Here is a 12,312-nt window from a genome sequence, read left to right as displayed (position 1 = left end):
TTCTTTCAGAGAACTGGTGGCCCAAGGTCACCACCACCCTCCCAGCCACCACCCTTACAGTATTTACTGAGCTCCTAGGTGTTAAGCATGGGACAGAGGCTGGAAGAACAGGGTCTCTGACTTTGCTCTGCCCTAGTTACCAATGCATAATGGCTTCTGCCAGCCACTGGACTCCTCCAGGGGAACAAGGGATTAGGGAAATCCAGGAGGAATGAAAATCCCAAAGGAAGCTTCTCCCCTACCAAGCTTCTCTAGCCTTTCAGTGCAATGGACTTCACAGCTGTTTCAGAGCCCCAATTCTACTCAGCCCATTCTGGCCTGTGGAGCTGATGTGGCAAAGAGAGGACCTACTTCCCTGAGGAAAGGCACCATCCTTCATCTCCTCCCTGATCCTCCAGGAAGAACCCCCAGAGAAGGAGGTGGAAGCCTGCCACAGGTCCTAGAGGCCACACCTGCAGTTTCCCCTTCTAACAGCTAGAGGGCGTGATCACACAGGGAAGTGCCACGAGAGAGCAGAAGGGCTGGACTTCCTCTAGCTGCGTCGGCTAATTTATTTGGCAAAGGACTTTGGATAAAGTTTCTTTTCCTTTTCTTAGCTTGAGATGGGGGCGTAGAGGGCAGTGACCATCTGCAGACCCCTCCTGGAGGCCCTGCCTTTGTGCAGGCCTTGGCACTGCTGAGTCCAAACACTCTCCAAATGGCCTCAAGGAAGAGTTGTACTCAAAACATCCCTCGATTTTCTGGTAAGACTCAGTCCTGTGATGCTGGACTTTGGATTGAAAGGCAGCTGGAAGGCTGTAGCAACCTTGCCCATAAACAGCCTAATAAGCCAAATATAGGTCCTTGTGAGTGAGCACTTCAGCAAAAGTCTGCACTTCCCTGTCTGCTCGCGCCTCTCCCCATGGCCCCACAGGCACCAAACTGGAGCCATCTGGAAGAAGCACAGGTACTGTCCTTATTTCTTGGGACCAGTCAGCGAGTGGCCATGCCCCAGATGCCTCCTTCCCATCAATCCCTCTCTCCTCTTTTCCAGTGCTAATGTCAGCCTGGGGGATTCAGAGCAGGGGAGGCCAAGGGCAGGGAAGGAGCTCTGCACGCTCTAGACAGGGAACAGGGGGCCCTGGTTTGCTCAAGGAAGAGCCTGAGTTTTTCCTTCTCCACTCATTGCCCTGAGGCCCCTCATCTAGGTAAAGAGCTGAGCATAGATACCTCTTGGCTCAACTAGTCCAGCCCACTTACTTTATAAGTAAAACAAAAGAGTTAACATCCAGAGAAGTTAAGGGACTTGTTTAGGCACACAGCTGGTTAGTGGCAGAACTTGAATCAAAGGAACACGAGTCAGTTCTAAAATGAACTCTTGGCAAGTAGGACCCAGAAAGGCACAAGCAAACGCAGAGGAGTTCACACTTGGTGCACAGAACCACCAGGAAAAAAAGCTGCACTTTCTCCCCATGGGCTCTCCGCCTGCTTTTAAAGACCACTAGGTACTCTGGGTCCTGCTGGCTGGACCTGCAAACTCAGGGGAACCTGCAAACTAGGGAGGAGAACTTTTTCTTAGCGTGCAAAGGACAGTTTGCTTACCCTACTAGTTCAAAGGACCAGGTTCTTTCTTAGTACTTGGCATTTATGACAGGGGCCAAAGAACAGCCCACAGTGGCTCATGCTGGATCCCAGTGTGGCTGCAGAACAAGGGCTTAGGGAAACAGCCTTCGTGGTTCCTGGTTCTTGCATAAGCAAAAGCTACAAGGAAACCGAGTTTAAAGTAGAGATAACAGAGGATCCTGGCAGCAACTGGAAAATTTCAGTGTCAAAGGCACTAGGAAAACAGAGGAGCACCATCTGTAAGTGAAGAGGATTATGCCCAAGCACTCACAGGTCTGCATCAAAGAACCCAGCAACTGATGACTACATGTCCACTGCCACTTCTCCCTTGCTCTAGGACATGGAACTCCTGGCAGCTGCCTGTGGCCTACCAGATTTTTACAGAAGCATGGAAGGTTCAGAGACGCCAGTGACCTGCAATTGGTAGGGAAGAAGAAGGAGGCCAAAACATGGCAGGCACATTGTCAGCTGTCTGCTGCTCCTGCTTCGTGAGCAGCCCCTGAGAAAGGCACTTATGCTATGGTGGCTTTCAAAGTTCACCTGTATGCAAAAGGAGTGCTTCCTCTAAAACCACAGAGATGACACTGGTACTCTGTTCAGGCAGCCACAGTGAGCTGCAGGCCTGTGTGTCTAAAGATCCCTTTACAACTCAAGGACTGTTAACCTACCCAGAATAGGAGCTCAGTGTCTGACTTCCCAAGATGGAAAGTGTGTCAGAAAGGGGGATGGGATCATAGACCAATCAGCACTCACCCCTGCAGCTGGGCCACGGGGTCAATATCTCCTATGTTACTGTCAAAGAGTGGTGGTGGCTATCTTCCTGGAAGGAAGTCTGTGTTCTTTTAAGAAGGGGAAAGTGGGGGAATGAATATTGGGCAAGCAAGCAATATACACTACACTTATTTTCTTTTGCTGTTGGTCATCTAATGATTTAAGCTGATATATAGTTTACATACAGTAAACATATACGTGTCTGCGATAAGCTTTTCTGGGCGGAAATCTCTGCTCCCTATGTGCTCTGCAGAATTCAAGGAACAAGTTCCAAATCATGCCATACTTCTACTCACTCACACATAAAACTCCTCCGTTTTCCCAGGATGAAAGCCAGTGTTATTTGGAAGAGGCCTAGGCACAGTGTGCTAGAGAGGTTTTCCTCACTCAAGACATACTTGCAGGTGTGGATCGATCTCAAATATGGTCTCTCCTCTCCGCATGTCAGTTATCAGCCAGGGGCCACCAGCACTGTGGACAAGGAAAGTGGTTATAATGGTAACTGATGGTCTGGGGCTGATGGGTAGGACTTACAGCCTGCCCTGTTTGCTTCCTTGGGCCCAGAAAACGGGAATAGTTCATGGTCAGGGGCTGTCAGGGAGTTAGTCTTCGGGAAGCCCTGATATGAAAAACCAGTGCCTGAAACAACGAGAGGGGGAGCCACACACACAGGGTGAAGGAGAACCTCCCACCCCCAGGCCCAGGAGCCAGGCCCCACCTCAAGAGGTGGGGCATACTCACACAGGCACCGTCCGCAGCAGCTCCAGGATGCCCTGCCCGTTCCACTGCTGGGCTGAGTGCAGCTCCTCGGTGCAAACACCAACAATCTGAGGCCCAGGACAAGATGCTGTGTATGTTAATGGCCATCCCTCCCAGAAGGTCAGCCATCCTGGCTCTCCTGGGGTCACCCCAAGTGGGGGCATCACAGGTAGGATTTCTGCTCGGGGGATGGTTCCCCTAGGAGGGAGTGGCCACCTGGCTAGGAGATGGATACTGAAAAATTGTTCCTTGCCTTTGCTGTGACGGGTCAGGTGTAAGGCTAACACAAAATTGAGCTCTAGGCTGCAGAAGAGAAAAGTCAACCGAGCCAAATCAGGATGGGTCTCAGGCCATGTCTCTGGAAGCAGGGGAGGTTTAGGGAGATGTTCTGACCCAATCTATTATCATGAGGAATATAAACAAAGGAGATTTTCGACCCTTTGAGCTCTGAACCACAACCAAAGTGCCCCAGCAGTTTGCAGAGAAGCTCCTTTCTTATCAGGGCCTAAGCCTTTGTGGAAATCTTAAGGGAGCCAATTGAACCTTTGTGAAGTCCTCATCACAACCAAATGTAAACACTGGCTAAAGCTGAGGTAGATTCACTGGGAAATAGCACATCTAGCCCAGAGCTGGCTTCCTGCTGGGAAGTCCTGTGCCTTTGCATGTCTGGGTCTTCACTAATTCACAAAATACCCTCTCTGTTATCCTGTCTCAGGTACAGCCATTCTCTCCCACCCAAAGGACCCCTTCCCCTTCCTTCTTCTCCTGTCTCAGCAGGTTAAATCGGACCATCTGGACCTACCTGACAAACCATCCGAGGGAACAGAAAATTGGAAAGGACAAAAGGAAATCTCCCACTCTCTTCATTCCTGCCATCTAAGCCCCTCTGTTCTGCCAGGACTTTTCTCACAGGGAAGACTTGAGCTGACATCCAGTCTATGCCTCACCTGGAGGAAGGTAACTACCCCAAAGGGTGTCTGCACAGGTTGCATCTGTGGGTCCTCAGTCAGCAGCATGTGCTGAATTCTTGACTCACTGTTATCCAAAGGGCTGTGCCAAGACACATGGTCCCCGCTGCAGAAGGTATTCTCTGTGGGAGAGACATAAGGATCCTCAGTGTTTGAAGCCCTGGATCCAGGCCTGGAATTGGACCCAGATCTCAGAAGCACAGGCTGGGAGGCTCCCTGCTCTCCAGAGTAGCCCCTGAGGAGGAGGAGAAGCATTCACTCTGGATGGAAACAAAGTTTGTGGATATTTCCAAAAAATCAAGTTGTTCCTGCTCACCAATTCTGCCAGCCTTCAATGGAGAAGAACAGGCTGCTAGTGTGGGTGTTCGTTTGGCCTGGGAAGTCCAAAGCCTTCCGGCATCTGCTTCACTTCCCAGACCCTCACTCACAGGGGAGGTGGCAGCCATAATCAGATCTGCCAAGAAAGAATAAAGTGCTTTCTCTGTGGGGCCGCCTCGCCAGAAGTCCACAGGGAAGCTGGGGGGCAGCGAAAGCCCTTCACCTTGGAAAAACAGACCAGGATTTCTATGCTGTTGGAACAGTGCTTCAAAGGGAACACCCAACTGTGGAACGCCTTGGAGATCCATCACCAGTTTCCCACAGGGATTTCTGAGGAACACTGGAGGCTTCAGTAAATGGAGGTCTGCATATGCCTCACACTCCTTGGCAGAGATGTACAGACTGGAGGGGCGGCTGTTTCCATGAGGACACAGCCACCTTATGGCCTCACCACTGCACTTCACTCAGACCCAATACTTTAAAAAAAAGTTTAAGGAAGCATAACCGCAAGGGAAATGCCCATGCAGTGGTAAGTGTCTTACTACCCCTGACTCTTACTTTGGGTACCAGAGGTACTCTGCATTCACCAGGCTGTATGCTTCTATAGTTTCCTTTCCTTTTTTTCCCTTCTAACACAAATGAAAGCACACCATTTTAAACTTAATTTCACTTAGTTATGTATCTTGGAGCTCACTTCATATCAGCAATATAGAGAGCTCCCTCATTCTTTAAACAGCTGTGTCACAGTTTATTCTGGTCTATCAGTTATGATCTGGGAATCTCAACAGTTGAGGTCCCTTCATTTTTTATCAATGTTTAAGACAAGGCAGAACACACAAATACCCTAGCCTGAAGGCTCTTGGGGAGGCCTCAGAGAGCTTCTGCTATCACTTGTCTTGGTTTGAATATTAACTCCCTCCTGTGTCAGGTGATGTTACAAAATCATCTCTTCCATCAAAGAGACAGGTTCAGGTTATTGGTCCTAATATCAACAGAATTCTTTCAGGAGGGAGAAGGATGACTGTTTCCTCTAAGAGACAACAGGAGAGGAAAAGGCACAGCACCAAGCAGAGCCAACTAGAAACTCCCATATATCCCAACTCCTGTTGGACCCACTTTTCCCAGATTCCCAACCTTCCACCCCTCTTTTTTGGTGGCTGGCCAGTAAAGGGATCTGAATTCCTCCTCCTTTTGCAGAAGTGTGCGCCTATAAGTAGCCCACATGGTCTACAAGATAAGAAGCAAAGCAACAAGTACAAAGATTGAATTAGTAATTAACCCCCCCCCCCAGGCCCAGATGACTTCACTGGTAAATTCTATCAAATACTTCAAGAATTGGGTCCCTGAGGTACTCTGCATTTACCATGCTGGATCCAGGCCTGGAATTGGACCCAGATCTCAGAAGCACAGGCTGGGAGACTCCCTGTCTCCCCAGAGTAGTCCCTGAGAAGGAGGAGAAGCATTCACTCTAGATGGAAACAAAGCGTTTGTGGATATTTCCAAGAAACCAAGTTGTTCCTGCTTGCCAATTCTGCCAGAAACTCTTCACAAACTCTTCCAAAATAAAAAAAGAGGAAACACTTCCCAATTCATTCTATGAAGCCAATATTACCCTGATACCAAAACCAGACAAAGGCATCACAATAAAAACAAACAAAAAACCACAGACCAATATCTCTTGTGCATATAGAACCAAAAATATTCAACGGCATACCAGCAAAGTGAACCCAGCAACATAAAAAGGGTTATACAAAATGACCAAGAGGGATTTATGCCAGAAATGCAAGGTTGGTTTTACCTAAGAAAATCAATGCAATATATCAATAGAACAAAGGTAACACATACACACACAATCATCTCAATAAACACTGAAGAAGTATTTAACAGAATCCAACACCTTTTCATGATAAAAACACTCACACTAGAAATAGATGGAACTTCCTCAACCTGATAAAGGGTATCTACAAAAAACCGACAGCTAACAGCATACTCAATGGTAAATAACTAGATTATTTCCCTCTAAGATCAGGAAAAAGACAGAGATGCCCACTCTCACTACTTCTATACAACACTGTATTAGAGATTCTAGCCAAGACAAATAGGCAAGAAAAAGACAGAAAATATATCCAGATTGGAAAGGAAAAAAGTAAAACCACCTCTATTCATAGATAAGGTAAGCAACCAATAAAAACTATTAGAACTAATAAGTTCAGCAAGGTTGCAGGGTACAAGGGCATATGTAAAAATCACTTGTATTTCTATATACTAGCAATGAAAAATCTGAAAATGATAGTAAGAAAAACAATCCCTTCACAATAGCATCAAAAGGAATGTAATACTTAGGAATAAATTTAACAAAAGAAGTGAAAACTTGTACTCTGAAAACTACAAAACACTGTAGAAAGTAATTAGAGTAGACCTACATAAATGGAAAGAAATCCAACATTAGTGGATCAGAAGACTTAATATTTAAGATGGCAGTATTCTCCAAATTGATCTACAGATTTGATGCAACACCTATAAAAATGACAGATGCCTTTTTTTGCAGAAATTCACAACCTGATTCTAAAATTCATATGGAAATACAAGAGATCCAGAATAGCCAAAACAATCTCGAAAAAGAAGTACAAGGTTGAAGTACTTAATCTTCCCGATTTCAAAACTTGCTCCAAAGCTGCAGTACTCAAGTCAGTGTGGTAGTGGCGTGAGGATAGACATGTGATCAATGTAACGGAATTAAGAGTACAGAAATAAACCCTCACATTTACAGTCATTAATTTTCAACAAGAATGCCAAGATAATTCAATAGAAGAGAGAAAAGTCTTTCTAGCAAATGGTGCTAGAAAAATTGGAAATCCACATGCAAAAGAATCAGGTTGGATATCTTCCTTACACCATAAACAAAAATTAACTCAAAATGGATCACAGACCTAACTGTAACAGATAAAACTATAAAACTCATAGAAGAAAACATAGGAATATATCTTAAGACCTTAGGTTAGGCAACAGTTTCTTAGATGTAATACCAAAAGCATAAGCAACAAAGGATAGATAAATTGAACTTCATCAAAATTAAAACCTTTTGTGCTGTAATAATAACATCAGGAAAATAAAAAGAAACACAAATCAAAACCGCTTTTGGTGGGCTGACCCCGTGGCGCACTCAGGAGAGTGCGGCGCTGGGAGCGCAGTGACGCTCCCGCCGCGGGTTCGGATCCTATATAGGAGTGGCCGGTGCCCTCACTGGCTGAGTGCCGGTCATGAAAAAGACAAAAAACAAACAAACAAACAAACAAACAAAACCGCTTTTGGGATACCACTTTACACCCATCAGGATGGCTATTATAAAAACAACAAAAACATAACCAGTAAAGAACAATGTTGGTAAGGATGTAGAGAAATTGGAACCCTTTTGTACTGCTGGTGGGAGTATAAAATGGTGCAGTCATAGTAGAAATCAGTATGGTGGTTCCTCGGAAACTAAAAATAGAACCAAGGTCAAGGGTTTGGATACCCTTACCAGCAAGCTGACAAAAAAAAAAAAAATTACCATATTATCCAGTAATCTCACTTCTGGGTATACAGCCAAAATAACTGAAAGGTCTCAAACAGATATCTGTATATTAATGTTCATAGCAGTATTACTCACAATAGCCAAAAGGCGGAAATAACCCAAATGTCCTCAACAGATGAATGGATTAACAAAATATAGTATTTATATATTATATTAGTCTGTGTTGCTTATAACAAAATACATGGAACTGGGTGATTTATAAAGAAAATGAAATTTATTGCTTATAGTTTCTGAGGCTGGGACATCCAAAGTCCATCTGGTGGTGGGAACAATGACCCAGGGGTCTCACATTGCAAGATGGTGGAAGCAGAGAGAGCAAGAGAGACAGACTCTCCTCTTCTGTTAAAGCTCTCAGAACCACACCCCTGACCACCGTTTTTAATCCTTTCACTATTGCATGGTCCTACAATCCAATTAACTCTTCAAGTCTCCACCCTTCTATTGCCGTAATAGGATTTCCCACCCTCTTAATAGTCACAGTGGGGGCTAAATTTCTAATACATAAAATGAGGGGGACACAATTCAAGCTTCAGTGAGTTTGCGGGGACATAATTCAATCCACTACACATATGATGGAATATTATTCAGCTTTAAAAAGGAAGAATATTCTGACATGTGACAACACGGATGAACCTTGAGGACATTATGCTAAGTGAAATAAGCCAGATACAAAAAGACAAGTACTGTATGATTCCACTTATATGAGGTACCCAGAGTAGTCAAATTCATAGCAGCAGAAAAGTAGAACAGTGGTTGCCAGAGGCTGGGTGGAGAGGCAAATGGGGAGTGAATTAGTGTTTAGTGGGAAGATGAAAAAGTTCTGGAGATGGAAGGTGGTGATGGATGGTTGGACAACAATATGAATATACTTAATGCCACAGAACTGTACACCTAAAAATGGTTAAAATGGTAAATTTTGTTACATTATTTAACCACAATTAAAAAAAAAGAAAAGAAAAAGACAACCTACAGAATGGGAGAAAATATTTGCAAATCATGCATCCAGTACGTATCCAGAATATATAAAGTATATACTGTATCCACAATACAGGAAGAGCTCTTATAACTCAATAATAAAAGACAAATTATCCAATTTAATAATGGGCAAAGGATCTGAATAAATCTGAAGATATGCAAACAGTTAATAAGTACATAAAAAGATGCTCAACATGATTGGGGAAATGCAAATCAAAATCACAATGAGATACCACTACTTCACACCTCCTAGAATGATTAAAATAAAAATGACAGCAATAATAACAGTTGGTAAGGATGTGGAAAAATTAGAACCCTTATGCATTGCTGGTGGGAATGTAAAATGGTGGAGCTTCTTTGGAAAACAGTTTGGCCATTCCCCCAACTGTTAAACATGGAGTTACCATATGACTCAGCAATTCCACTCCTTGGTATAAACCCAAGAGAAATGAAAACATGACTACACAAAGACTTGTACGTGAATGTTCACAGCAGCATTATTCATAATAGCTGAAAGGTAGAAACAACCCAAATGTCCATCAAAGGATAGATAAACAAAATGTGGTATATTCATACAACAGAATATTATTTGGAAATAAACGGGAATGAAATACTAATACATGCTACAACATGAATCTTAAAAACATTATGCTAAGTGAAAGAAGCCAGTCACAAAAGACCATATGTTATATGATTCCATTCATATGGAATGTCCAGAATAGGCAAATCTGCATAGACAGATAGTAGATTAGTGGTTGCCTAGGGCTGGGATGGTTGAGGGCTAGGGAGGATGGGGAGTATGGGGAGTAACCAGTATGGGGTTTCCTTTTTTTGGGTTGATGAAAATGTTCTAGGGTTCATTGTGGTGATAAGTTTCACAACTGTGAATTATATGGTATGTGAATCATAACTTAATAAAGCTGTTATATAAAAAAGAATGTAGCAGGCAAAAGAAAGGAATCTTGGGGGAGAGGCAAAGTTGGGGAAGCAAAGCCGAGCCCTCGGATTCCTTGTTATCACCTCCCCAGCTCAGTAACTGGCCTGGGAGAAACCTGACTCACCACGCCAGACTTCACAGCATTTTATAGGTCTGCAGGACCTGAACTATAAACTACTAACATTTTATTTTCTACAAATGAGGAAGGGATTCTTGAGACTGCCCAAGGTCAAGTGGCTTATCAGTGATGATAGGCACAGCCTAGCTCTTCCCAAACTTTTGAGTCATCCATAACATCCATCAGAGTTTTTGTCATATCTGCGTACCGCCCATACCATTACCTACCTGTATTTTTTTTCCCTAAAATTGACTCGCTTTTTTTTTTACCTGAACAAACTTACTTTAAAAGGTAACATCATATCACTATACTAAATAAGAGAAATAAATGGAAAATCATTGTTGCTTACCATTAAGTGGAAAATAATTTGATAATTTCAAAATGATACAATGAAAGCAAAAAGTTATTAATTTCTACCTGATACTGTTGCCTACCTAACATAGTTAAAAACTGAAATGAACAAGGTTCAGAGAGCTGTTAAAAGTTTAAAGAGTCGAGTCAAACAGACAAAATAAGCAGGACTGAAAGAGAGAACTGAAGAGGGAAAAGAGGCCTCATTCATGTCATTGAATGCCTTGTCCAGTTACCAGCTAAAATCTCCTGCTGGCTTTGGCAAACCCTGGCATAGTGGTGAACTTTGGAGCTGGTAAGGCCCTGTTCCTATTTGCCTCTGTCACTTACTAGTTGTGACCCTGGGCGACTTGCCCAACCACAATATTTAAGCCTGTTTCCTCCCCTGTAAGCACGAAACAGTGTGCCTACTCAGTGCGTTTCCACTGCCATATGTACTAGAATACAGTACGGATACTGTCACCTAAGTCCCAGTCACCAGAAAACAGGAGGACCAGACACAGAGCCTGTAGCTAACAGCAAGTTCCCAGTAGGTGGCACCATCACTCCTGGTTTAAAAAACAAATGGCCAGTTCCCTCCAGCTTCTCAAGCCTATCTGACATCTTCTGGTCTGTAGGAATATACCCCAAACCAGGCAGGGATTTAGACTGCAAACAAGGAAAAGGCTGCAAAGGCTTGAATCTACGATCTTTTATTAACTACAATTGACAATGATTTAAAAATAAATGTTGTGTGGTTGGCCAGTTAGCTCAGTTGGTTAGAGTGTGGTGCTGATAACACCAAAGTCCAGGGTTCGATCCCTGTACTGGGTAGCAGCCAAACAAACAAACAAACAAACAAACAAAATGTTGTGCAAACCAAAGCTGTTTAAATGAAATAAGAATGATCAAAAGGCACTTTGTGCAGGCTTAATTTGGGAAGGGGCTTAACTTAGGTAGCTGGGGGGCAAGGGGTGACCCTAAGGCAATAAAAGGGAGTCAGGCCAAGTTGTCATTCCAGGAGCAACACATCCCACCCTGAGCATTTGTGATTAAGATTTGACAAAAGGTACTACTGAGTTAAAAGGGGGAGCAGAAAGTGTAACTTTCCACGGAAATGCTTAGGAGCAGGGTCCTACCCAGACATGCCTGTTGAGTGAACTATATTTATTGGCTCTGCTATGGCCAAGAAATGATCTTTCTTAACAATGAAAGAGCCTTGGTCACAGTTTTCAAGCCTGGGACAAAGTGACAATGGGCACATTCTTGAGTCCAGTCTGGTCTTTCTGTCCTGGATGCTAGGCCTCATTCTGTACAGAGCCACTGTAGTCTCACCACTCAGGCCCCAGCACCCAACCCGGGAAGCTCTTGGCCCCTTCAGAGGTGTTTTCGAATGCTAATAATGCCTCAGATGGAGAGCCCGCTGTTCAGTCCAGTGGTTAGGGAAGCTGCTTCCCCTCCCTTCTTTCTCTGGCTCCCAGAAGTATCATAACCAAGAAGTGAGGATGAAAATCCCTGGGACCCCCATGTAAAGCACACAGCAGAGGGGCTGCCTGGCATCTGAAAGAAGGCCATTCTGGGTGAAGCTGGGTAGTCACTTTCCATTGCCTTCCCTCCTCTGAACTTTCCCCCCAAATACCATGAGAAACCTCCCTCAGCTACCCAAGCCTTTCATGCTGTTTGGCAAATTCACCAGAGGGGAAATACCACACCAGGGTAGCAAAAAGAGTCCAAAAAATGCTAGTTACAATTCTCCCCCTCACTTATTTGAGAGAAAGGTTACATTACTCTGTCTCATTCCCTACCAACAAACTCCTCTCTGGCAAGAACGCTCAAAAGCTGGAGGGGCTGAACAGGTGTGCAGATTCTAACTGACTCCTTGTGTCAGCCATCACCCTACCCATCAAACATCCAGCTTTAGTCATAGTGGTTTGAAGTTGGACTGTCCCGGATATAACAA

The 12,312-nt window shown here is 44.2% G+C and overlaps 1 protein-coding gene across 4 annotated transcripts in view; it reads right to left on the bottom strand.

Annotated features, from left to right (window-relative positions):
• SUFU (SUFU negative regulator of hedgehog signaling) overlaps window positions 1-12,312 on the bottom strand; it is a 107,073-nt gene that overhangs the window by 33,130 nt on the left and 61,631 nt on the right. For all 4 annotated transcript variants that reach the window (XM_063102828.1, XM_063102830.1, XM_063102826.1 and 1 more), the window contains exons 4-6: window positions 4,080-4,222; window positions 3,115-3,200; window positions 2,772-2,844 (exon numbers count right to left, since the gene is read on the bottom strand). In XM_063102828.1, coding sequence (XP_062958898.1) covers window positions 2,772-2,844; window positions 3,115-3,200; window positions 4,080-4,222 — 302 coding nt within the window. The remainder of the gene's footprint in view (window positions 1-2,771; window positions 2,845-3,114; window positions 3,201-4,079; window positions 4,223-12,312) is intronic.

Source organism: Cynocephalus volans, chromosome 7 (assembly GCF_027409185.1).
Source record: "Cynocephalus volans isolate mCynVol1 chromosome 7, mCynVol1.pri, whole genome shotgun sequence".
Lineage (NCBI taxonomy): Eukaryota > Metazoa > Chordata > Mammalia > Dermoptera > Cynocephalidae > Cynocephalus > Cynocephalus volans.
The sequence above is the reverse complement of the archived record's forward strand: the minus strand, read 5'-3'. Positions and strand labels throughout refer to the sequence as shown.